Source organism: Acanthochromis polyacanthus, chromosome 9, assembly GCF_021347895.1.
Source record: "Acanthochromis polyacanthus isolate Apoly-LR-REF ecotype Palm Island chromosome 9, KAUST_Apoly_ChrSc, whole genome shotgun sequence".
NCBI classification, from domain to species: domain Eukaryota; kingdom Metazoa; phylum Chordata; class Actinopteri; family Pomacentridae; genus Acanthochromis; species Acanthochromis polyacanthus.
In genome coordinates, this window is record NC_067121.1 from 19,239,337 (window position 1) to 19,266,548 (window position 27,212).

General features: G+C 40.9%; 1 protein-coding gene across 3 annotated transcripts in view; it reads right to left on the minus strand.

Annotated features, from left to right (window-relative positions):
• Nucleotides 1-351: 351 nt before the first annotated feature.
• The window catches only part of myom1a (myomesin 1a (skelemin)), a 29,144-nt gene continuing 2,283 nt past the window's right edge, over nt 352-27,212 (minus strand). For 2 of the 3 annotated variants that reach the window (XM_022218129.2, XM_022218131.2), the window contains 36 exons: nt 23,434-23,574; nt 23,155-23,341; nt 22,857-23,014; nt 22,541-22,633; nt 22,300-22,388; nt 21,992-22,036; nt 20,165-20,326; nt 19,876-20,037; nt 19,176-19,317; nt 18,521-18,720; nt 18,387-18,443; nt 15,569-15,693; nt 13,438-13,621; nt 13,061-13,235; nt 12,426-12,547; nt 11,392-11,588; nt 11,025-11,151; nt 9,254-9,438; nt 9,025-9,139; nt 8,641-8,797; nt 8,414-8,520; nt 7,625-7,669; nt 7,265-7,401; nt 7,016-7,160; nt 6,623-6,682; nt 6,469-6,536; nt 6,247-6,372; nt 5,588-5,671; nt 5,216-5,303; nt 5,080-5,118; nt 4,743-4,848; nt 2,611-2,774; nt 2,457-2,493; nt 2,195-2,217; nt 1,776-1,831; nt 352-1,605 (listed from right to left, as the gene is read on the minus strand). In XM_022218129.2, the coding sequence (XP_022073821.2) occupies nt 1,336-1,605; nt 1,776-1,831; nt 2,195-2,217; nt 2,457-2,493; nt 2,611-2,774; nt 4,743-4,848; nt 5,080-5,118; nt 5,216-5,303; nt 5,588-5,671; nt 6,247-6,372; nt 6,469-6,536; nt 6,623-6,682; nt 7,016-7,160; nt 7,265-7,401; nt 7,625-7,669; nt 8,414-8,520; nt 8,641-8,797; nt 9,025-9,139; nt 9,254-9,438; nt 11,025-11,151; nt 11,392-11,588; nt 12,426-12,547; nt 13,061-13,235; nt 13,438-13,621; nt 15,569-15,693; nt 18,387-18,443; nt 18,521-18,720; nt 19,176-19,317; nt 19,876-20,037; nt 20,165-20,326; nt 21,992-22,036; nt 22,300-22,388; nt 22,541-22,633; nt 22,857-23,014; nt 23,155-23,341; nt 23,434-23,574 (4,378 nt within the window). In that variant the 3' untranslated portion in view covers nt 352-1,335. The remainder of the gene's footprint in view (nt 1,606-1,775; nt 1,832-2,194; nt 2,218-2,456; nt 2,494-2,610; nt 2,775-4,742; nt 4,849-5,079; nt 5,119-5,215; nt 5,304-5,587; nt 5,672-6,246; nt 6,373-6,468; nt 6,537-6,622; nt 6,683-7,015; nt 7,161-7,264; nt 7,402-7,624; nt 7,670-8,413; nt 8,521-8,640; nt 8,798-9,024; nt 9,140-9,253; nt 9,439-11,024; nt 11,152-11,391; nt 11,589-12,425; nt 12,548-13,060; nt 13,236-13,437; nt 13,622-15,568; nt 15,694-18,386; nt 18,444-18,520; nt 18,721-19,175; nt 19,318-19,875; nt 20,038-20,164; nt 20,327-21,991; nt 22,037-22,299; nt 22,389-22,540; nt 22,634-22,856; nt 23,015-23,154; nt 23,342-23,433; nt 23,575-27,212) is intronic. The other variant, XM_022218130.2, reaches the window with a different exon arrangement.

A 27,212-nucleotide genomic window follows, 5' to 3' on the forward strand; every position in this document is an offset into this window, starting at 1 on the left:
AAGGTCCGATCCACATTTCTTTTTGCCTCTGGCTTTATTTTTATAGTTGATTTTACCTTAAAGTGTGCTTGTTTCAGCTTCCCCTTTGTAGTTTTAATACTTTGTTTATTATCATGATTTTCCTTCCTCTTTTTTTGTATCAGTGGATAGTAATTGGAGAATTTCCATATTGAGCAGTTCTGACGTTTAATTGCTAGCTCAGGCTATAACTTTGAACACCCGGGCATATCAACGCTCCTGGTTATCATTAATCATCCAACCCTTCAGTCAAGTTAGTGAACTCCAGAGAAGGCATATTTCTCAGTGAATGAGTTGTTAATGGAAGATTATGTAAAAACAAAGTGAAACCTCTCCAAAGCAGGTGCAGCTTTATTACAAGGAGTGCCTTGAAAAGAAACAGCTGTATGCTTCCCTTACTAATTACACACACCTCAAATCAAATGCTGCAGGGCATTTGATCAGTATGATTTCCTTCTATCCTTCTTCCTTCTATGCAATACAACATTCCCCCTTCTTTCAACATAACTTTCTGGAAGTATCTGATGCTCACTTTACAAATGTTTAACTATGCCAGTTATGAGTGTAGGACTTTGCACGGAGCTCTATAGAGTGCGAGACACCTTAAATGAACCAGTTTTGGCTGCTTTGTATGTGCTGTCACACTCACGTTAGTCTACACGTCATCACTGTTTACCCGCTCCTCCTGTTTTACAAACAGTTGTGGTGACTTACACTTGCAGCTTGCAGACATTACATACATAACACACATGCACACGGTACATACTGAACATAAGAGCAGTTTATACACAGACACCAAGAGATCTGATCAGTGACGCCTGTGACACATTCTCCAATGTCTCACAACACAAACCAAATAATTGGTAAGAAGTTCATGACAACATTTTTCACAGTATGAAAACCTCAGGGTGACGTCTTAAGAGGTTAAAGGTAACTCAAATAACTCCTTTAATATTATAAGAAGATGGTGTCTTGCTTTTGCTGGCCTTCAAGCCGTTTTTAAAACAAAGATTAATGACAGGTCAGCCATCTTCCACACATTACATTAACTGCTGATAGTGGCCACAGGAGACAGAAGACATGTCAAGCAAACTACAAGCACACAATTATTCTGTCTGTGCCACCTTCCTTGTTTGCTTCCTTGACAAGCAATGCCCAAAGCTCTTTAACCCAGCACATGAAAGACGCAGGAGGAAGCAGCTGGATTCATGGTTTATTTAACTGCTTTGTTGCACCGGCATGTGCCGGGGTAAAATGCTTTGGAGACAGCCCGGTCGCTGCTGTTTTCTTTTTGATTTCACGACACTGCATCATCCTTTAGTCCTTCTTCTCCTCTTTGCTGTCCTCATCGTCTGGGTTGTACACACTGACGGTGAACTCGCCGGCCTCTGTGCCGTACTTGTTCTTGACCACGAGGGCGTATTTGCCAGAGTCAGCTGTGGTGACGCAGGCGATTGTGATGCTGGCAAACTTTCCTGCCTCGAACTTGAGTTTGTAGCGGTCGTCAGATAGCAGCTCCCTGTCGTTCTTCATCCAGCACACCTCAGGCTGAGGCTCGCCCCAGACGTTACCAGTCAGGTTCAGGGACTAAAGAGGAACAGAAGTTTGTGAGGGGCTTGATGTATGCAAACATGCATTCCACAGGAGATCTTATCAGAGTTCATAACGAGGAGACGCTCACAGTGATGCTTAGATGAAACATGAAGTGAAAGGTCTCCACACAGTGTATTAACAGATTGAATGTCTAATTTAATTACCTTGCCCTCCTGGATTGCAACCACATCTGGCAAGCCTCCAACAACACGAGCGCGGTCTAAGCAAGACGTACAGGAGTGAGCCAAGAATGTCAACCATCAATCAGTCAGTCAGTCTGTAAGCATTTGTCTTTTGACAGCACAAAATCCACCAGAACTGCATTTTTAACGGCTAAGTGAACCTCAGCGAAACACACAAGTTTCAGCTTGAAACTGTCTTTGTTAAATTCAATATTTCAGCAACATGGTAGTTTCATCTGCAGAAAATCTCATTTCTATTAATGAGATCTCGACTGCTGCATCTTCAGTTCCACTGAACCAAAGTTAAAAATTAAAGTTAAGGTCTCTGTATCCAGCAAATGTTACATCATGTCACAGAGCAATGCCTCTTGGGAGAAGCCAAGGAATAAATAACCACTTACTTCTCTCTGCGATTGCTGCCGCTCTACGGAAGGAAGTAGAAAGATATTGTCAGAAGCATCTTAAAATGGTATCATGGTTATTCCAAAGGTATACAATACCAGGAAACGTATTCCGAGTGCCTCTGAAATTGCTCACAGTGTACCTAGAGTCTATTTTAAGTTTGTGATGACAGCAACTATATATTGGCATAAACATCCTTTTCAGACAGAAATACAGAACTATACAAAAGAAGGAGCCAGTCAGGTGAGGTTGTTTACTTACTTGAGCTTCTGGAATTCTTCAAATGCCTCCTCCCATGCTGCAGCAGAACAACAATTATCATTTAGTTACACTTGCACCACAACATCCAAAGTAAATTGTAATTCTTTTTATGCCTGGAGCATCTCTCTCTTTATGACTTCAAACTGTTACTCACCCTTGCCACTCAGATCAAAAACTCTCTTCACACCGTCCTTGCCATCAAAGATGTCCATGGTGTATTTGCCCTTGTCCTTTTCAGTGGGCTCATTGATCTTAAGCCAAAGCTGTTCTCCTGTGACACCAGACTTAACTCTCTCTGAAGCAGCGATCTTACCATCTCTGATGAGCAAACAGAGAACACAGACATCAGGTAATGCTGAAGTCCTCATTTACTGAAAATGTAGCATTATAAGTTCTGAAGACCAAACATTCAAAGAGTGTAGCAGTAGCTAGTACATTTGCAAAATCCCCTTTGAATTATAAAAAAATTATGCACATGTTGAGATTTTATGCCCATTTGCACTGCCATTCAAAACTTTGGGGTCACTTAGAAATGTCCTCATTTTTGAAAGAAACGCTGCTTTTTTTAAAAATGAAGATAACATTAAATGAATAAGAAATACAGTGCAGACATTGTGGTAAATGACTATTCTAGCTGGAAATGGCTGATTTTTAATAGAATATTTACATAGGGGTACAGAGGAACATTTCTAGCAGCCATCACTCCTGTGTTGTTGAAAAGCTAGTTGATGATATGTGCAATTCTGTTAGCACATGAATAAAAGTGTGAGTTTTCATGGAAACCATGAAATTGTCTGGGTAACCCCAAACCTTTGAAAAGCAGTGTATGTAGAGTTTTCACATAATTCATCACAAGATCATGAAAGAGAGCTCAAGATTTTGGTCTAAACATTTTGTTATTGTGCAATATTATTCACTAGAGCATAGGAATAGGACATTTCTTCATGTTATATATTGCTGGACTAGTTGATTTCACATATGCAAAGCATGTTGCAGTAGTTTATGTACAACCTTTGAAGGTAGTAGATAAGAAATATCATGACTACCATGGATAATTTACAAAAACCTTCAAACTTGGATTGTTTATATCTACATACTATATTTGTTTGTAAAATATGAACAGTGGCTGCACAGTGGCGTGGCGGTTATATTAGCTTCAGCAGTTATTTATAGGTCCCATATGGTGAAAAGTATTTTGGATGTCCTCAAAACGTGGGAATGAGAAATAAAAACTGTAGGAATATGAAGATGTTTAGTACTACTATTCTTCACATCCCAACTCAACGAGATAGCCTCTCAGCTTTACAAGCTGGCTAAAATTTGGTCAGTTGGTAAGTAGAAATGAGAACATTGTATAATCCTGTGTCATCACTGTCTGCTGCTTCCTGGTGAGCTATTCAGAATTAGCAGCTGCCTCGCTAACCGCAAGGTTTCTTTACTTTGTAGACCTGCTTCTGCTCACCCTAAAGTTCACTCTAAAGAGTGAACACAAGGGTTTTGATGCACTCCCAACATCTGAGGAACTGAAAAAGCAGTGGATTGCTTTTAGTATTTATAGAAATCACCACAACAATAGACAAATGATTAGTGTTAGCACATTGTGCAGCTAATTTTGAAGCCCAAATGTCCTCCAATTCTGAAATGACCCAGATACTGCATTTTAATATAGCTGTATTCACAATGAAGTTGTCTGCCACTTTTTTATGGAATGAGTATGAATTCTTGGGCCAAGAAACAGACAGTAGAATAGTCACATGGGTCATACAGTCTTTGTGAAATGAACCATTTTTGCAGTATCTTGAGTTGAAAAACAGAAAGGTATATTCTAGGGACATGTGAAACTTCTCATTCATTTTCTGAAAATTAGAAAAATATGGGACCTTTAATTTGTGTTTCTCTCTCTCTGTGTGTGTGAGTGTGAGTGTGAGTGTGTGTGTTTAAATCCACGGATGCGTGTGTCCTGAGTATAGCTTGTATGACTAGTGTTATAATCAAATAATTTTCCTTTGGGCTACATCTATATAGACTTATAGCAAATGAGTAAGTGCTGTCTTCGATAATTACACGTAGAATCTAAACTACAGCAGTATTTTATAATGTTGGTCAAGCTGTTTATTCCAGTCTAGATAATGTTTTTTTTTAATCCATGTCATGGACAGCTCACAGATTCAAGAACAGCCACACTTAAGTAGAGAGATTATTTCTCTACAAACGGATGTGTATGACAGATCAGAGAACAAAAAAAATATGTCAAATGTATATGTAAATTAGGCCATGTCTACATACTTGTGGAGCCAACCAACACGCAGGTCCTCGTTGTAATATGTGACCATGGAGTAGAGGATGATGCCATGTTCAGTGCTGACAACTTTGATCTCACTGGAAGAGTGGGCTAGCGGGAGAAGTTTAAAAACAAGCACTTACTTACATTCTTTGGAAATCATATGGATTGATAATGAATAAATGAAGCATAAAATATGTTGGTGCATAACTATCAATAGTTCCTGCAGAGGAAAAATACTGTACATGTGAACTTTACACGTGGACATTCTGCTTTAATGTGTAGACATATTGTGTGCTTCATTACAGCATGGTACAGTAGGTTTGAATTTTATTGACTCACCAATAACTCTGAACAGCTCATTCATTACTGCTTGATATCCTGAAAAAAGCAAGACATAGCAGTAATTAATGTAATCTTTCCTGATATCACATTTTTATAAAACGAGCGGCACTGAAATTCATCAAGGACACTTCACCTGCATCTGTCAGATTGAAGGTGCTCTTATCTTTGCCTCTCTCGTCCCTCAAGAAGACTTCGTAGACACCCGCATCTTGCTTAGAGATCTAGAATTCAAAGTAAAAGTCACATCAGTATCCGCGAGGGGATCATTTATTCCCTTCAACCTAACGGAGGGAAGTACAGTAATATTCATAGGACAGGTAACAGACAGTAGAATAGGCAGACAGGGACCAACTAATCCGAAAAGGCAAGCTTTTCTCCCGCCCATGATGCTGCAGGCGTTAAGAGGAAAACATGGAAAGGATGGTGGACACATGAAAAAGGAAAGACAGAGAGGACACATGGAGCAATAAGGCGTCAACTTATGGCAGAGAGATTATGTCCAGACTTTAGGTCTTGGCGGCGGGGGAACGTCTTCTGCTGGTGGTTTTTTCCGTTCTTTTCCTTTCTTTTTCTCTTGCTTAATAATCCACTGTGAATTAGACAGATAAGCCAGTTATTGCAAATGCGACTGACAGGAGCTCATGCAATGACACTAACCCTTTCTTAATGAGTGATGAATAGACATTTTCAATGAAACTTCAATTTAACGTCACTGGCACTGGGCCCTTCCTGAGGTGGCCAGCAGAGCTAAATTGAATATAGTGTTAGAAATGAAGTGAATGAATGAATGCCACAGACAAACACTATGTTGCACTAGCATTAAATGGGCATAAATGTTGAAATGTGTGATCTATATGTCTGTAATATACAATTTTAATATAAGGATTAAAAGTAACTGCTTCTAAGGGGAGTCCGTTATAGATAAAAACATCTGCCCGGATACCAACGTACTGACTCCAGCAGCACTCCAATTGGATGGAAAGGTGAACATTTTTAAAAGTGTTTCATCATTTATGATTCTGTGTGTCAGAGCGAGGGACGGTTAGCAGCGCAGCATCTAGTCAAGCTCTACAACACAAGCATTGCTGCATCAGCATTGCTTTCAGTTCTTTACTCGTAAGCTCACGACTCCTCGCAAAGTACGGCCTCCATCTAAAAGCTGACCTTTCCGATATTAAAGGTCAGCTGGTCGTCCTTCATCTCAATTTTCTGAGAATCCTCATCATCCTCTGCAATCTCAATGGCGTCCTTAGACCAAATGATCTCCGTCTCTGGTTTGACATTTCCGATCTGTGAAAGACGGAAGAGACAAGGGAACAAGTTGTGTAGCCTCAACACAGCTTCTATTGAAGAAATATGACCAGCAGTGTAAGTTCATTTTCTCACCTTGCATTTCAGCAGCACATCACATGCTGGAGTAACAGCAAAGTCGAGGTACTCAACAAAGTGAGGACCTGCAGAGAGGCAACAGAAAACTGTTTCAGAAATACATTTGTAATTGAGCAATAAACTTTTGTGAGGAAGAAGTGAGAACCCTTACCTTGTTTCCTGACCCATTCTGCCCTCGCAAATTCTGATTTCTTTTGAAGCTCTCTGAATTCTGGACAATGATTAAAAAAAAAAAAAAAAAAGGTCAAATTCAGATTTTGAAATTCCTATTTTTGCATCACTGTAAATGGCATCAGAAAATCTGCTCCATCCAAAATGAAGAACACATGACAGTAAGGAAAGTTGTGTTCTGCTGCCCCTCAATGGACATATACTTTAACTGCAGGAAATACAACACACCTGACAGAGTAATGCTTTTAGTTTGACTCACTATAAGTAAACGGCAGGTTAGGCCATCTATTCTGTTTCCACATGTGAAATTATGATACTAATAAATCTGAACATAACAGCAGTATGGAATTGAGAGTTGTATGTGAGATCTCACCATCTCCAATTAGCACCAGACTGGTGGTGCCCTTCGCCTTGCCATCCACCAGGTTAAAGGTGAACGTTCCCTCATCGGTGACCTCCAGAGAGTCCATAAACATTTCAATGACGCCGGTGGACTTGTCAAAATTCATTGTGTATTTCTGGAAACAATAAAGCACAGAGAAACCTCAGTCTATAACTTTTGAAAGTTAATCTGATTTAGAAATGAACACACTGAACAATATGATACAGGCATGATTCCTACCTTTCCCTGAGTAATGATGGCATCATTGAAGACATACTCCACTTGACAGTCAGAAGTGTATTTCTCCAACTGAGTCCAGAACCGGACACGACCCTTCTCAAGCAGGTCCATGGCCATTTGACTCTTGAAGGGAATAACTGAAGAGTAGCAGATTTTCAAAAAATTTTGTGGAACCAACTATACATTTTTCATGTAGAAATTATTGCGAGGCATTGAGTACCTTTAGCTTGGTATCAGCAATATCCTGGGCAAACATAGGCTTATAGATTGATCATATCTACAACAATATCTACACTTGAATCAATATAAAACACAAAACTCTGGTGTTAATAACATATCGTGTGATGTATCGATATTCACCAGGGAACTTGTGCTCATGGCTGAGGTCCAGAAGACGCTTGAGACCTGTCGAAAAGGAGAAAAACAACATCACAACAACAAGATGGATGAATGCCGTGACCTCTGGAAACTGACAAACAGCACTAAATAAATGAGACAACCTTCAGGAGAAAAACAAATATGCCTCAGAGTAACAGAGGTTAATTTGAAGCAGCTGTTGACACAGGCTAGCAGACAGCAGTATGCACGTCCAAGGCTGGCCCAATCCCAGTCTACACACTCACCAACTTTGAGGCGCATTCCTGCTGAGTGTGTGTGGGTTTAGTCCGGTCCCACTGTTAAAATGTCAAGTGCATGAGGTTTCTGATGCAGACTTTTTGTGCCCTTTCTGTGACTCCTCAAATCTGTAGACTTTCCAGAGAGTCTTTGGTTTATAATGAAAACACCTTCCACAAAATGGATACAAACCAAAAATGGAAGGGGAAAGGAAGAAATCCACTAGTAAATTTGTCTTGAAGCACCTAGCTTCTCTCTCTCTTTCTTTCTCTTCGCTTTATTTATTTGGTAGTTTGCCAGAATGTATAAATACTGTAATTTCACAAACAGCTGATCAAATTGCAAAGAAAACACAAATTTAAATTCTGTCTTTTTGAATGGCCGTGCATTGTTTCCAGGCAGTGTGTGCTGTAATGATAGGCCGTCCCATTCCTCCTTTTCACACCATTTCACGTCCTCACAAACTCACTCACTCAGCACTACAGCTGTGACGTCAGTTCTATCCGTAAATGGGACCAGTGTTATCTGACTCACCCTCCTCAGTGAGCGTGTAGCTGGAGGAGATGCCATCAGTGTTGGTGACCACACAGGAGAAGGTGCCCAGATCCTCCAGGGAGGGACTGTTGAAGATCGCTCTGGTTCTGGAGGTGAGCACACAAACAGAATGTGAGGGAAGATGAAGGACTTTTGATGGTTTGATGGGGAAAATGTTTGCAGTGTAGACAGGTGTTGGGTTTTCTGGGCAAATAAAGGACACTTACTTGCCCTTTTCACTGATAATGGTCAAGCGAGAGGTGTCTGTGATTGCCTGGTAATTCTTGGACCAAACAAACTCAGAGCCCTCTTTCATCTCAGAGCACTCGAAGATCATAGAAATCACTCCGTTATCATCGACATCCACATAAATCTCCTTGGTGCCTGCAACAGAGAGACTCAGTGGTGATCTTGTGAGGACATCACTAGAATTACAGATTTCAGTCTTTGCATGGGCAAATAATAACAATGCAAGACAGGAAAGTCAGTGAAGAGACGTCTACAAGCTGAAGTTGTGTCACTATTGAAGAACAGCAGTTTTCAAAACTTTCCAGACCTGCGTAGGACCACTTTGTGACTAAATATGCGAGTTACATAACAATCACACTCACCAGGACGAGTCTGGGCCAGGATTGGACCTAAGGCTGCTGAGGGTTTTCCAACTCCAGCGAGATTTTGAGCACGCACTTGGAAGACGTAGGATGTACCAGCCTTCAGCCCAGTCACCTGAATCGGCACATGACGAGTCATGGTGAGGTAACATTTCACATGCATATTTCAGATGAAGATTAATGCAAGAAGGCCATGTTGTCCAATCCACAATATATAGATCATGCTTACCTTCATGTATTTCATCTTGTTGACCTTCTCGTGAACAGCCTTCCAGCCGTCGCTACCAGCAGACGCCTCCTTGATGTCCAAATAGTAGCCATTGACAGGAGTGCGGCCATTAAATGCTGGTGGCTCCCACAGAACCACGACTGAAGTGTCACGGACCTCCAGCACATGAAGACCAACAGGAGCACCTGGGAACATATATGAGGGGATAATTACAGATTCTGAAACAAACTGTAAATGTTGAAAAAAGAAAATATATTTGAAAAACAATATATATATATATATATATATATATATGACAATATAGCAAGTGTTTCAAAGTCAGTGGAATTACATATAATTTAAATCATGGTACTGTTAGCCAATATGGCAGTTACACAGAAACCCTATTATGAAGAGAAATGTGTTTTGCGTATTGTTCAAATAAATTTTTAATGTGTTCTCCTGACCCGATGGATCAGCGATCTACTAGAGATGGGCTGTGTCCAATACAAATGATTTGATTATTATCTGAACTTGGTTGGGTGTTTGTCTCTGGAAGTCTTGTATTACCTTAACAACCAATAATTTTCATTACGAATTCATCAATCTCTTTTATTATCATTCAGTTTGTAAGAAAAGTCAGTTAAAGGATAAATCTTTCTAACTAAATGCTGTCAAACCCCAGTTGATATCTTAAAATCATGCGTTTTGACCAACACTCAGTTCAGAACCAAAAGACATTTAGAATTATCACATTAGACAGGTAGGACATACATTCCTAAAACCTTTCCAACCAGATAGCATTGAGTAGTTTTTTCTTCAAAAATAGCTTAGATGGTCCATGTGATACTGCAGTTCTTTGATCAGTTTGCACCATCATAGTGAAACAAATAGAAAATGGGTTTGAACTGCCATTATCAATTTTATTTGATGATTTTACAGATGCTTAATTGTCTCTCAGATTCATTTTAAATTATTCACATGGGGTTTGTTGTTTCAGAACATATTTGAACCAAAATGAAAAATGACTTAATATTGTATATTTTCTGTTTTGTGCTTATGGTTGGACTGTACCATTAGGAGCTAGAGGAGTCCACACAAAACTACTGCTACAGCAGCACAGGTACAATAAGAATGCTGGAACCAGTGAGTAGCTAACAGCTAAACACTGCATTGTCAAGCAACAATACAAATGTGATTATCTGTTGGTGAAGTACTTGGAAGTAAATGGACAACAAAAATTTAAAACCCACATTTCATTAGATTCATTTTGATGCTGCAAATCAAACAAAGAGCTGTAAAGTGTTAAATGGTAAAGTCCATCCATCCATCCTTTATCTATACACCACTTAATTCTCAAAAGGGTCATGGGGGGAGAGAGTCTATCCCAGCTGACTTAGGGTGAAGGCAGGGGACAACCTAGACAGGTCATTGATCTGTCACAGGGCTACTCATAGAGACAAACGAGCACACTTATATTCACACCTATGGACAATTTGGAATCACCACTTAACCTCAGCTTGTTTTTGGACTGTAGGAGGAAACTGGAGTACCAGGAGAAAACCCACGCATGCACAGGGAGAACATGTAAACTCCATGCAGAAAGATCCCAGAACCAGGCTGGGACACAAACCGGGGATCTTGTAGCTGCCAGGCGATGGTGCTAACCACCAAGCCACCTTGCAGCCCTAAATGTTAAACTGATCATCAAAATAGTTGCCAAATAATTTTCTGCTGGTTAGTCATCTAATTGTTCTCATTGTAAGATCTACCAGCACATTGTCTCTCATACCTGGAACAGTAATGGTCCATTCCTTGCACTCCAGAGCTGCATTGGGCAGAGAGCCTTTACTCACACCAGCCATGTTCATCGCTCTCACTTGGAACTGGTAGAAGACATTTTCCTTCAGGTTCTCAGCCTAAAATGCAAATAATTAGAGATAATTAAAAACATACATGCACTCTAAGGTACAGTTTATTATTTATTGTAATTACCAGGCAGAACTTGTAAACAACATAATAGTGTGGTAAAACTGACTGCCTGCTTGACAAAATGTAGTGATGATACTCAGAACTAAGACTGGCTGCTACTCCTCCAGTCACAGGTCAGATCAGCTCCACTCTAAATGTGTGTGGCAGCCTCAGGTACCAGAACTTACTTTATATGAAGTTGTAGTCAGTGCCTGGTGGTTCAATTCATGCCATTTCCCAACAACGCCTCCCTTCACGGTTCTGTAGTCCACAAAGTATCCCCTGACATCAGCTCCTCCGTTGTTAGCGGGTGCAGTCCAGCCCAGGACCATATAATCCTTGACGGCCTCCAGCAGGGTTACACTGCCGGGCTTCCCAGGTACGGCTGTGGTGAGAGAAGACAAGCTGGTTGGCAATTGTACGAGAAAACGTGATGGAGTGTGTCAAAGAAAATCATTTTCATATGTTCAGACTGTCTTTTAATTAATGAGAAACTCATAATCACCATTATTTCAAACAGATGGCCTTGCATTAGCCAAATCTCATACAGATCTTATTGGTCATTAGTATTAAGATATCACAGCGTTTATAACTGCTACAGTTATACAAGCCACATGCTTTGCACACACAAGTAATACACTATTTTTAGGATCACTGTAATGGATAAAATACTTACACTCAAGAAAGAAGCAGGACAACTTTCTCACTAAGAAAATCTCCGAAGCCAGGTGAGTCTCTCATTAGGATCATGCTCTTTAAGAACACAATGTTTTAGCCTTCACCTTGACCATGCACCAAGAGGCACCTCTGAAGAGTTACCACATGGCAAAACAGAACTCAAGCAAAATCAGATGTTTGCAGAAATCAATACCTACACAAAGTAAAAGCATTGAAAAACATTATCTGACTGCTTTAACCTTGTCACAAAAAAAATACCAGAATGGGAAACATAACAAAATGTAGTGTTAGTGATGAATATATCATGCAGGCACATGCAGTACACCAACCGGCACTTGCATTTAAGAGTACATAGGCATTTTACTGCTAAAAAAAATTCTATGAGAATAAAATCTTATTTTTTATTTCAAGAATTTAAAAAATGGGTTCAGATGAAAATAGACATGTACATTCTCAACAATCATTCTCTGGATGATGCTGGGAGGATGAATCAGTGTGAATGACAATGTGACCGATGGAGGTGAAATCTGATGCGGATACTCACAGATGGCAGCCTGTACAACCACAGCATCAGAATTAGAGGAGCTCTTGCTGTATCCAGCAGCGTTTACTGCCTTGACTCTAAACACGAGGTTGGCCCCAGTGGTCAGGCCATGGCACACAAACCTGAACAGAATAGAGAGATTATCATTTCACAGCTTATCAACAACAGCAGAAAATGTTACCGCCAACCAACAGACTGGACTTATTTAGGGGCATAACTGCTCTGGAAGAAACGTACCTCAGTGGATTCAGCCATGCAGGTTGAACTACTTTCAGAAACTCTCCAAGTTAAAGGGCATTATACATAAAACGGTTTCTTACAGTCTGTCTGGGGGTTACTTGACAGCTACAGCTTTGTTTGCTCTGGTATGACCGGAGTGAGAATTCAGTCTCTGTAAGAGAATGCCTTCACTCCACTATATCTTACATAGAGGTTAGTTGTTTGTTGCAATATTAATGATATATTTCTGTTCAAAATGTGGCATTTTGTGCCTTTCAAATTCTTCCCAGTTTGTGCTACTATTACACTTCATTTAATAATTTTTCATTTTCCCATAACTGTCACTGTCAATGCTATTGAGTAAAGTTATAGTCCCTCTTCAAACTTTAATAAAGAATACTTTATGTCTGGCCCACCTGGTCTGCTTGACAGGTTTATTGTTGCAGGGCACCCAGTTATCCGTGCCCACCACACTGCATTCAATATAGTAACCCGCCAAGTGTCTGACATCCTTCGAGGCCGCCCAGAAGACCACCACAGAGGTGTCAGTGTTCCTGGTGGCCACTGGGTTGCCTGGAGCCGACGGCAGATCTGTTAGAGAGAGAAAAAGGGTAGTTAAAAAAATAAGACAGAAACAAAGGATGTGTGGGCAGTAAGAGCAAATAATGAATAACAATGGTGCAGAACTGTGCAGGAGTCTCTGACGAAGAAATAGGGCTGGGCAGTAAAGCAGTGATATTATGATTTTTGACAACCTCCTGCAGGACGCTGATTCCCCTGTGTGGCAGCTCACCCAGTTTATCTCCCACTGTGATGTCTCCCGTGGATTCAGAGGGTTCGCCCACGCCAGCCGAGTTGCAGCAGCGCACACGGAAGCTGTAGGACTTACCCTCTGCCAGGTCAAACAGGGCAAAGCGGGGAGACTTAACTGGCATACTGGTGTTCACCCTCTGCCAGGTGTCGGTCCCAGACATACACTGTGGTCGATAGAGAGCCAGAGAAATGTTAGACATGGAAGCAGATAACATGACTGTAGTTGTTAGGATCCTGCTCCAGCTCCTGTCCTTCTTCCCACTTTTTTGTCCTCCTTTCTCCCTTGGTTCCTGATCTATTTCTGTTTTGATCTTTTTGGCTTCCTCGGTCTGTCTTCTCTCCCTCATGTCTCTCTCTCTCTCTCTCTGTCACTCGCCCTCCTGCTCTCCCTGCTGATTACTGAAGGGAGTGTCAGCTCCCATAATTAGCTGAACTCAGCTCACCTGTTCTCCACCTCACCTCCAGCTAAGCTCCCTGCGTTCAGTTACACCTCGCCGGATCATCAATTCACATTCCTTCAGAGACTCTGCTCACTTTTGGACTTTGTTTCCCCCTGCCTCCTGGATTTCCCCTATTTGGACTCTGCTCCTCTCCACCTGGATTCCCTGAGCTTGCTTCCCTGTCTCTTCTGTCTAGCTTTCCCCTGGTTTGTGAGCTCCCTTCCTTAGCTTAGTTCTGTTAATTCAGTTTAGTTTTGTGATCTTCCGTTTTGAGTTCACAGTGTTTGTTAGTAGTTGCCTGGTTTAGTTTGATTCCCCTAGTTCAGTGCTGTTATGTGCTTGGGGGCACATAATTTAATTAGCGCAGCTGCCCTTTAAAAGGGGGCTGTTCCCAGGCCATGGAGAGTCGCGCCTTGCTTGCCTGGTGGCTGCCTCTCTCTCATTCCCTCCTCACTCACTGCAGGTGCGGAGCTCGTCACACACCTGGTGTGCTCCTCACCTGAAGGTCTGGCTGCTTGGCTCTGGCCATGCCAATGCTAGCTGGTTAGCCTTTTGTCTTTACTTTGTACTTTGTTTTGCCCAGGGGTGACCGGTAGTCATGTTTTCGTGTTTTGCTTTAATGGGTTTAGTTGGGGTTATTTTTCCTTAGTTTGGACTTGGAAACCGCTCCTACGACCGCGTAGCAGTTGGCCGGGGACCACGTCCTTTTGTTATGTTTGGCTGACTCTCCTGGGCCAACTTTCGTTTGAACTTTGGGTTTTCTTTTTGTTTTGGGGCACTTGTGGTTAAGGGATCTTCTTCCGTTCTGATAACTGAAGTTATTTAATTTGTTAAAAATGCATCTCCTTCAGAACGAAGAAGCAGTTTAAAACCTTAAAAATAAAAATATTGTTTGATCCCTTATTTTGTTGTCCTGTGTCCCTTCTCTAAATATGTTGGACCCTTTTCGGGTCGTAACAAGTGCTCCCTTGATGTATTTTTTATTTGTTTTTTTTTAGTTTTCTGGTTAAATAAAATCCTTTCCTGATTTCACCAGTTTGCCAGTCTTTTGATGTCTGCGCCTGGGTTCTCCAGCTCCCCACGTAACAGTAGTCAGGGAAGTCTAACAATGACATCTTCACTGTATATTAAAAGTATGGCGTGAGGGGTATCAAGTCTCCATGTGCTAGTCTTCTACATGTCAGTTGTCTAATGGCCTGTGGTCAACATACACTGCCATTGTTTCATTTTAATAGGTTTGTTTTTGGGAGTAAAATTCAACAATTAAATAAAAATTAAGATTCAGGGATATTCTAAAAAAAATAGTCTGTTTTCCTTATACATGTTTGTTTTCATATTTCAATTGAATGACTGAAAAAGGACATAAGTTATAAATTCTAGACACTGGCATACTTGTAATGGTGTTAATCACTGTGCACTGGTCCATTAACATATGCTGACAATCATTTTTCACATTTACTCTTGAGCAGCCATACAATATCCAGTACAAAATGGATTTTAGCTCAGTGATTTGTTGTATTATGAATACAATTCTATTAATAATAATGGTCCACATAAGAAAACATTGGAAATCTAATTTGCTACCAAAATGAAGGCTTGGAAATCACTTTATATCGAAGACTATTTTTAAACTGATGTATGCCCAAGATTCATTTTTCCATTCTTCCTCACCTTCTCTATGTAATACATGACTCCCTCGTGACCCCTCTGCACAGGGGGCTTCCAGGCGAGAACCACATAGCTCTTGGTTGCCTCGGTAACCACAACATCAGTTGGTTCTCCAGGGACCACGCCCGCTGAGGAGGGAAGAAGACGCTCATTATTTGAAGGTGATCAACCAGAGAACTTACTTATGACTAGTGCAGGTGTGTTGGGCTGATTGTTGATTCTTGTGCAAATATAGCTCAATTTCAGTGCAGATACCAAAAAAAGCAGTATTTTTTTAGTTGCATTAGTAAGAGGAAAACAAGTATATTTATTTCACAAACTCCTTTGTTGCCAGTTATCAAAATAAGTCTCAAATGATCAGCGTTTAATGATTTGTCAGCACAAGCAGTCATACAGGAACTCTTTCTGCATAAAAAGATGTCTAAAATTGTATATTACATGCATTTTAAGAAATGTGTGTTTAAAGAATCTACTGAAAATAAAAAATATAGCAACAGCTACCACCATCAGGTGGTAGACTCATCTGGAGATGCTTTGTTCTTATTGATTTTACAAAAAACTTGGAATCTGTACGCAGCAGATCTGTTTTCAAAATTCCATTTGAATAAGGTAATGCTATGAAGATATATATTTAAAAAATAAACACTGTGTGTATAAAATGTTTATATTATTTGCAGTTTCTTTCTCAATTTGGAGACACACATCGATCATGCTGCTGTGTGACAAAGCCAAAGAAAAGAAGTCTGCATCCTTCAACAGTGTCTGAACATAGATTTGTGGGTTTGTTTGAGACTTGCTAATGCTGAGATACTATGAAAGATGGATGTGGGTGTCAAGAGGCAGAGCTCCGGCCTAATTTATGACTCTGGCAAGGAACAAGGTGTTCGTTTGTCCATCTGTTTGTCTGTTTGCAACATTACTCAAAAATGGACTATGGATTTGGATGAAATTTTCAGGGAAGATCAGAAATGTACGGAGCCCCCTTGGGGACATCCTTCCTGTTTGTGTTATATCCCTTCCTGTTGTACTTTTTCTCCTTCGCGTTTGTGTTTTTTTCCTTCGCGTTGTACTTTCTCTCCTCCGCGTTTATTTTTTAAGGAACACTTTTGTCATTTTTGCCCTCCGCCTTTATTTTTTAAGGAACACTTTTGTCATTTTTGCTGTTGACAAGTTGTTTTTCAAAGACGGAGTTCGCGTTCAAAGTCGAACTCCGTGTTCAAAGTCGAACTCCGCGTTTAAAAACGAACTCCGCGTTCAAAGTCGAACTCCGTCTTGGGCCCGAGCAGTGTCACTCAGTCAGTCTGTTGAGCGTGCAGCAGGGGAGTCAGAGGACGGATTCCTACGGTACTGCTTCCTGTCCAAACTTAGTTTGGAGGTTTGCTTTGCTTGGCACACCGGCTGATCATCACCTTGGGACATTACACGCCAAACGGTAAATAATTATTTTAATGAATACCACAGTGCTTCGTCTATTGTTCTGAACTCTGCTTATCTCAAGTCACATTAGCCCTTTCTGTATTTATCGCAGTTGGACTGCTTCGGTTTACACGCTAGCATGAAGCTAAAAGGAGAGCTCGTTTTTGTTCAGTGGGACCGCGCGCGGGACGGTGCGCTTTTTATACATTCAGAGAAACAGTCGTGGTTTGGTCAGTAGAAACGTTGACAAAAACGAGCTCGTTTTTGTTCAGTGGGACCGCGCGCGGGGCGGTGCGCTTTTTATACATTCAGAGAAACAGTCGCGGTTTGGTCAGTAGAAACGTTGACAAAAACGAGCACTCCTTTTAGCTTCATGCTAGCGTGCAAACCGAAGCAGTCCAACTGCGATAAATACAGAAAGGGCTAATGTGACTTGAGATAAGCAGAGTTCAGAACAATAGACGAAGCACTGTGGTATTCATTAAAATAATTATTTACCGTTTGGCGTGTAATGTCCCAAGGTGATGATCAGCCGGTGTGCCAAGCAAAGCAAACCTCCAAACTAAGTTTGGACAGGAAGCAGTACCGTAGGAATCCGTGCTCTGACTCCCCTGCTGCACGCTCAACAGACTGACTGAGTGACACTGCTCGGGCCCAAGACGGAGTTCGACTTTGAACGCGGAGTTCGTTTTTAAACGCGGAGTTCGACTTTGAACGCGGAGTTCGACTTTGAACGCGAACTCCGTCTTTGAAAAACAACTTGTCAACAGCAAAAATGACAAAAGTGTTCCTTAAAAAATAAAGGCGGAGGGCAAAAATGACAAAAGTGTTCCTTAAAAAATAAACGCGGAGGAGAGAAAGTACAACGCGAAGGAAAAAAACACAAACGCGAAGGAATAAAATACAAACGCGGAGGAGAAAAAGTACAACAGGAAGGGATATAACACAAACAGGAAGGAGGTCCCCTAGGGGGCTCCGTAGAAATGACACAAGGACCAATTGATTAGATTTTGACAGTGATGTGGCTTATAGTCTGGATCCACGGATTTGTGAAAGATTTCTGTATGATTGCGAGATAGCAGCATAACGTCACTGTCACTATGACAACAAGTGAACACTACGTCTACTGCGTGCTGACGATCACATGATTGTGATCATGCTACAAATCGACCGCTGTGGACTTATCAGGACTTATCCATCGGAAATCATACAACTGAGCAACCTTGGCGGAGTACTGCAACTCTTTGACTGCTAATCTTGTTATACCTGACATAATTTGGTCAGTACTTGAAAGATGCTGAGGTTTGATACCCAAATAGGGCAAACAGCTGAGCCAACTGAAGAATACAATGTCTAACAACATGACACCTTAATACTCCGGAATAACAGCAAAAAGTTTCCGTACCAGTGGAATCTTCCTCTGTGAACTTGATCATTCCAGTCCAAGGTGCTGAGGGACCAGCTGTTTGGAGGAATAACAGAAATATATGTAAAAATTCTGAGGGTTTGTTTGTTGAATCAGGTCAGGAGGACTCTTACCTCTGAGACGGGCCCTGTCAGAGGGATCCATGGCAACCACGGCCTCAGAGACACGGGACGGACGGCTGACTCCTGCCTTGTTCAAGGCCCGCACCCTGAAGATGTAAGAACGCCCCTCCACCAGTCCGGTGACAGGGAAGCGGGCGTACTTCACTGGGTCGTCATTACACTGAGCCCAGTGATGGGTGCCCACCTCACACCTGCAGAACATATTTGTCATATTTGCGAACATTGGTGTTTAATATCAAGAAAAAATGCCTCCACAGGGAAATAGCTGGTCTTAGACAACGTCAGTCTCATTGGGTTTGAATGATATAAATAACTGCCACAGAAATAAACAGCCCATCATTCAGACTACCTGCCCACACAGGGACAGCAGGTAGGGATCCATGTAGGTGTTATTTATCTCGATGATGACATTTATCTGTCGAGATTGCAGCTCGACGGTAATCTAGGACAAATTTGAGTGAGCGACATGTGCCTGCAGTATTCATTTTTCTACATCAAAAGAAAAAGTACAATCAAGTTTTCTGTATATCTTGCAAATAGCATGATATGAAATCCTATGTAAGCTGAATTATAATTGAACTGCCAGATAATAGTGTGTAAAACATGGGCAAAATATTGTAAAGCGTGAGAGATTGAAGTGAGCAACCTGTCGATGTAGTATCCCAGGATGGAGCTGCTGCCCTCCACCGCTGGCTGCTTCCAGGTTACCACCACATAGTCCTTGTTGGCATCATGACAGCGCACATCCAACGGAGCCACGGGAACCCCCTCCACCTCCACATCCGCATCTGGCAAGGCAAGGTCCACACACACACACAGTTAAGAGGAGCTGTTTCTAAATCAGGCTGATCACCATTACATTCTCAGTTTTCACTTTCTGACCTACTTACTAAGGTCCTTACAGTACAGAGAGAGTGTAGCAGCACTGTAACTAGCTATGACACAGTACTTTATGCCTTTGTAACATTAAAAAGAGCTTTTGAAGATTCATTTTTATGTATTAACCCTTTAGATGTAAGCAGAGCATGCTCTTCGTGTTGGTTCTTCAGACATGCAGACAGATATAGAAACAACATTCCTCAGAGGTAACCGAACACCTCACACAGAGCCGAGTGTCACTTAAAGCTGTAGCAGAATTAAACACTTCCTTGCTACATCTGTAATGCGGTGCAGTTTGCACATAGCACTGTTACATAAACTGTACAATTCAGGGCAGATTTAATGGTCAGTGATTTCGGAGGTAAATGGAAAATATTGATGTAACACAAAATCAGAAAGCAAAATTTTTAGAGACCCTTTTTCTGTGTGAAATCACCTCCTGTGACAGATGACTTTAGGCACTTTACCTCTGACAAACACATAGGCGGAGTAGGAATCAAAGCCAGATTTGGTGTTGACGCGCAGGGTGTACATTCCCTCATCTTCCTTGTTGAGGTGGATAAGAGTGAGTGTTGCACGCTCTCCAGACCAGTGGGTGTGCACCCATTTAGAGGGCTTCAAGGGGACAGCTGGTGAGACCAGTCAATAACAAAAGAAGTGGGATTGGACACATGAGTAGATTAAACTTTGAAAGGAAATATGGATGAATTATTTAGTGAAGACAGTGCACTGTTTCCACTTTAGTCTTCTACTTACAGTTTCTGTACCACACCACTTCAGGCTGGTACTTCTTCACAGTGGGATAAATGATGACAGTGCAGCCCAGGCTCATTGTCTCTCCTTCACTGCCAAAGGCCACCTCAAATTTGTCAATGATAGTGGTTTCAAAGGTTACACCATGCTCAGGGCTGAAACCATCTGGGGACAGGAAAAAAACACTCAGTGAAGCCGATACGGTAAAAGTGCCCCATCCAACACACATTTTTCATTTAACAGCTCCATATTTCCTGCCCCTGTAGTTTGCTGTACCTGTGGAATACTCTTTCCAGACAGACCACAACAAGAATGCTTAGGCTTACCTCCAGTGTCTCTTCAGTGTTCCTTTGTGTCTTTAACAGAAAAGAGCAACTAACAGGGACTTTAGAATCCTTCAATCTAAGTGTAACCAGGCTGAAGAATTCCTTTCTGTTGCTTATTATGGATCAGTGTGTTGCCATATTGCTAAGCTGCAGCACAGTTGTATCGTATCGTATCGTATCGTATCGTATCGTATCGTATCGTATCGTATCGTATCGTATCGTATCGTACAGTGGCGGTTTTTCACGGAGGCCAAGGGAAGCATGGCTTCCCCAAAAAATATGCAAGAAAGAAAAAATATAAATAATCTTCACCACTATGTATTTTATGTTTTATATTTTTGTCATTCCTTGTTGTCAAAACACTACATCAGGCATTTCTGCTTTGTGAGGAGCAAAACAGCGCCCCTCTTGTCAAGCTCTTTTTGTGCGTTACACTACGTCTCTCATGCCCTCTGCGCTGTCTGTCTGTTCAGAGGCCAGCTTCGCCTTGCTTCCCTTAGAGAAAAGAACAGCCCGTATTAGCCAATCAGATTGAAGCAAGGCTCATCGCTTAATGGTCGATGCATCATTAAAAAAAAACATAAGGGAGGCCAGATCAAATCTGGCTTCCAACCAATCACAAACTGTGATGAACAATACCCACACTAATGCAGCTGTCCCGCCAGGCGCCAGCAAGCCCACACAGCAAGTATAGCCATCAAGCTAGCCAGAGAATGGATGGTGACAGGGACCTTGAGTTTCTTGTAAAAAAATGACTTCACAAAACTTCCTTTTGAAGTTCAACTACAAGTCAAAAGGGACAGTAGGCCAACTCCAAAGCTCAATCTAACTAAGTGTAGAGCTAATGGAAAAGCTCGCTCTTTTTGTGAAGCTAACTATGCCAGAAACGAGTGGCTAACGGTAAGTGCCAAGCTTAACCGGCTTTTCTGCTGGCCGTGTCTCCTATTTGACCGGTCTACCGGCTCCCTGAACAACCCCTGGAGCACTTAACCTCTTTTTTTTTCACTGAAATGAATGAGAAGTCGGTAGAATAAAGGTACTGTAACAGTAGGCTGATTTGTTTACATGAAAATAACAGTTAAAACACCGAATCTAATTTTTTGTTCACACTGGCTTCCTCGGTAATTTTGGTCACGAGCCGCCACTGGTATCGTATCGTATCGTATCGTATCGTATCGTATCGTATCGTATCGTATCGTATCGTATCGTATCGTATCGTATCGTATCGTATCATATCTGGCCTTCTGCAATAGCTTCACTTAAAGCAGCTTTCTAGTTAAAAGGATGAAACACTCTGCAGTGCTGAGGAGAACACACTTAACTGACACATTCTGTGAATTTCCCACACTAAGTAACCATTTAAATGTTACACATTGTCATTTTTTCATTGCTGATATAACATTTTGGATTAATGAAGCCTTACACTATATATTTTTTTTTTCATTTGATGGCTTATATTGAGCACCAGGTGTGTGAAATGTACAATATATTAAAACTGTCTTACGTGGTTTAGGATCAAGTGGGCCTGCTTCCTCTCCCTCTTGGAACCCTGTGGAGAGAAATCTCTGTCAGTACAGCAGTAATTATGTAGAACTGTGAGCACAAAAACTGCTTCAACATTTGTAAATAAGTTTTAAGACTTCCCTGCAGCCAGTTTCTCGAAAGAGTGCTACTCTAGACACAACTGTGGAAGCATGCAGAGTTTAAAATTGGCATTCCAACCACCTATTTTGACCTCTAACTGAAGGAGACAGGAGAGGTTGTGCAGACGAGGAGGGAACAATACGTGAAAGAAAACACTGAGGTACCTACTTTTGATAACAATATTGGCCACAGACGAAGCTTCTCCCTTCACGTTGAGGGCAGAGACATGATACTTTGCAGTGTCCAGGAAATCACAGCTGCAAGCAAAACGTGCACACGTGTAAGATGATCTCGCTTTCATTCAGAATTGCTGAAAAGAATGTATTCAGGTGTGGATAAAGTGATTTTGGGGTAAATGTTCCTAGTTCTAACTGAGACCATCAGTGGTGTGAGCTGAATGATTACCTACTTCTTGATCTCCAAGGAGTGCATGTTGTAATTGCTCTCGGCTGTGTACTTCTCAGGGTGGGCCTTGGCATCAATGAGCACGTTGTTTTTGTACCTTGAAAACAGTAAAAAGACAGCTGTTTATTTTTACTGCTGTCTTTAGAGTGTTTAATTGCAGAGCAGTGTGTGTGTGTTCAGGCTGCAGCTGTGGAAAATAGATTTGGCTGACGGAGATGGAAACTTCCTTATGTCACACACACATGATGGATCACTCTCATCCTCCTCTTTCCTTGTGACTCAGAGAAGGTGGAGAACAATGAACTCTGAGCATAACTTACCAGGCAATCCTGGGTTTGGGCCAACCAGCCACAGTGCAGTGCAGCTTGACAGTCTTGCCTTCCCAGACCGTCTGTCCACGGGGCTTCACGATGAACTCTGGACGGTGTGTGAGACTGTCTGGGTTCATCTTCTTACGAAACTCAGACCATTCATCCATCTACAGCACAAGAGTGAAGTCAGTTAGCGATATAAAGGGAATGATTACATGTGAGCTTCATGTGATGGATTAGATTTTTTTTTTTAATGAATATCATGGCCTTGTCATCATAAATCCACAGAGGAATGGAAGGGATTTACCGTCCTTCCGAGTTGCAGGCGTTCAGCAGACTCTCTGACATGCTTTGTTCTGGTTTTCTTCTCCACTTTGACATCCAGAGCCTCCCGAGCCTCCCTGACAAACAGGTTCCTCATGGCCACATAGTTAATCCCCTCCTCTGTAACATCCTCCTCCCGGGCCTCCATCAGGCCCCGAACCACTTCATGACTGAAATGATCCAAAACCAGCAAGATGTGACAGCAGAAACATATCTCAAAACACAGTAAATGATAGAAATTGTACAGAAGATTCTTTCTCACTTGGCTCTAAATACAGGAACAACATAGCCAATGATTTCTTTGTCTGTGTCCATCGCCAGGTAGGTGCGTTTGGCTCTCGTAGGTAGCGGGCTCAGTTTAACCACCTCCTGCCCCTTCTCTGTCTTCACCGCAGTCTTCACACTGAGAAGTGATAGACAAGATTCAGCTCATACACTTTCACATGCAGTGGTAGCATATACAGACTGTGGTGTGTTCTTTAGCATTTAAACACAACATTATAAATTGAAGAAAATGCTTGTGAAATATGCAGTTTATAGTTTTTTTTTAAATTAATCCCACACTGTCCTGCTGCTGTAAATGACACTTTTATTTAATCCTTGAAGAAAACAGACCCACACCAATGCCCTATCTACCCCTGTTTAAGTAACATTTACCAAATACCACAGTGCCAAACTGTTTTAGAAAGTTACTTGACCCATTAAAAAAAAAAAAAAAAAGCTATTCATTTGAGATTGTAATTATCATTAAGTGTCTGGGAGCTGAGTGCCAGAGACAGTTCATTAAGTAGGTTTTATGGAACAAATCCTGGCACTCTAAGTACATAAAAGGAATTACGCTTACTAAATTCTAGTCTAAAATAGTCTACTACAACACCTCTGTGAGAAATATTACCTTTATTCAGGCTGGAATGTTCAGCTTATGTTAAAATTAATTTAGCGTAATCAGGTGCTACGGTCATTCAAGAGGCTGCAGCTTATTTGCTGTATTGTTTGCTTTGCCTTGTAAACTTTCAACTGAGCAAACACATCGCATTTGTTTGCAATAATGAAAAAAATGAAAAAGATAAGAAAGAATGCAAAGGCACAGTGATCTAAAAATAACACAAAAACCATGAACCTCACTGCTTGCTGAATGTATAAACCTTAAAACTCATACGTTGGTTATGTAATGACACATTCAGCTGATGCTACAGTCCAGTTACTCAGAGAGAAAGGTGTATTTCCATCTACCTTCTAGGGCCCTGACCCATATTGCACTCTGACTCATCAGCCTCTCAGACCTTTCTTTTGTCAGAAGGGTTTAAAAATGGAACCGGAACTGGTGGATAGTCAACAAGGTGGAAAGGTTGATTTTACACCCCTGCGTTCACACATAATCTCTGCTGAGTATGCTTTAGTCTCTGCATTTGCCCTGGAGAAAAAGCAGCATAACTCAGCTTTGATAGTGTAGTGTAATATTTTTGGGTACAATGTGCTAAAAGTAAAACAAGATGTAATCATGGCAAATGCTATTAGAGGGAGGAGTAGAGTCAAAAAATGCATAAAATAGATAATGATGAAATATTCTAGCAATGACTGATGTGTTGATGATACGATATATGTGAAGATCATAAAGTAAAACGTGATTTTTGGTGAAAAGACAAATCACATGCTTTGTAGAAAAATGAAATATGGAGTACTGAAAACATAATGGTAAAGACTTAAGGCAATATAACTGTTAAAAATGTATAAGAAACTTAACAATATACAATGGTGTAATATGCATGAAATCTGTCACAAAACAATAGGGCAAAGTCTGAACATGTCTGGGCATGTTCTCTGTAAAGTGTGATCTAATAGTGAAATATGATAACTTGATGACATGATCTGACCAGTAGAATTAGAAAAGTGTAATGGTGTCCAAACTGTCACTCCAATCGTACACCCTGTAGCCGTGGAAAAAATGACCAACTCACAGTATGAAAGACTATGCACAGCTCAGTATCTCTGGGTTTTTTTTTCTGGTGGTGTTATCCCTGTTAAGAACTGCTCCTGGATTTTCCTCTGACAATAAATCCTACTGCCTTTGAATGCTGACTTCTCCTGATGATCTTTCGAGGATCTTTAAAGAAACTTTTTGGACATTTGAACATGGATAAGTCTTAGGCTCTGGCCCATGATTTGGGACTTGGTTTCATCAATAGACATTATTCCTTACTGGTAAGACAGAATCAAGCTGGTGGATGGGCTCAATGCACAGCAGAGAGAGACAGATGGAGAGAGTCTCACAAAAGATTACCAAGAAGTTATTTCTACTGCTGACTCACCAGGTGTGTTGAAAGGAAGTCCTTGGTTCAGTGTGAGAGAAAGTCAAAGGTACAGAAAGTATCACTGCTGTAAAGAGTATTTCATTTCTAAAGAGTCTGAGAAGTTGAGGCGTGTGCATCAGGCTCAATAGTTGAATAATGAGCAGTGAAAGCACCACATAGAAACTCAGACACAAGGTGTAGTTACACTATCCCACAAAAAACACACACTAATCACCTTGACAAGAATATGAATATACACTACTGTTCAAACTTTGGGGTCACCCAGGCCATTTCATGTTTTTCATGAAAACTTACACTTTTATTCATGTGCAAACATAACTGCACAAGGGTTTTCTAATCATCAATTAGCCTTTCAACACCATTAGCTAACACAATGTAGCATTAGGACACAGGAGTGATGGTTGCTGGAAATGTTCCTCTGCACCCCAATATAGATATTCTATTAAAAATCAGTCAATTCCAGCTAGAATAGTCATTTAACATGTTAACATTGTCTAGACTGTATTACCAATTAATGTAATGTTATCTTCATTGAAAAAATCTGATTTTCTTTCAAAAATGAGGACATTTCTAATTGACTGCAAACTTTTGAACGGTAGTTTACGTCCAACATGTGTTAACTGTGAACCTTCTGTAGAAGCCAGTGTACAGCCAGCTACTATTTCGTGTCTGTATTACAGTTGACCGAATGACAACGTCTCATGTCTTGTCTACAGAAATAGCTCTGCTGTCCATGAATATATCTGGCAGCTTCTCACTACAGCTGAAATTCTTCCCTTGACCCCATTTAGAAAGCTCTCCTGGGTCCAGCATGTACACTGAGCCCTGCAGCCTGAAGGACAAAGAAACTCTCAACATGTTGCATGTTGATAAGTGACACAATGGAAGATCCACATATATATATATATATACAGCTCTGAGGTGCCTTGTCAGCTACTAGTTCTGGACTTCTTTTGATCTTTAGTGTCCCTTCAATACAACTCTATTCTCAATTTTAATCAAGGCTAATTCAATCCTAAAACTGAATTTCATATGCACGATTCAGTGACCGCTCTGTTATTTATGTTATCAGGCAGAGGCTGGAAAGGGAAGGTTCACCTACACACGTCTCAGGTTAGAACTGCAACTTTTAGTTCTTTTCATGATTAATAACTTAGTCTAGAATTTTCTTTCTTAGCCGTTAACTATGTATTCATTAAAATATCAGACAATAGCAAAAAAAATCTAAACATTCAAATAAAAAAATGGCGTCTTTCATATGATCCCAGGTCCATAGACAAATCTATTTGATTTAATGTTGTTGAAAACAAAAAAGGAAGAAAAAAAGAATTATTAACTGGAAAATATTAAACATTTTTCAGAATATTTTCTTGAAATATATCTTTGTCTTTGTATTACTTTATTCACTTTCCTTTCCATTGCTGTATATTAATGTGCTAATGGCTACAGATGTTAATTCCCTTCAGACCCAAATACAATAGTACAAATATTTTTACATAAACACGTCATCAAAATTCTGTGACTGAGTAAAAGAAACATTACAACAACACAGAGATGTAGACTTGAGACGTGGACTAGAGTCAGACTTTGGGCCAGTTTCAGAACTAAAAACTTTATTTGCAATAGAGATACGCTTCAGCTTTTTTCCAGTACTAGGCTTAAACCATGCCTGGGAAACTGGCTTTACAAAAATTAGGAATTAAGGTTTAACTTTTGAGATTTTGCTTCT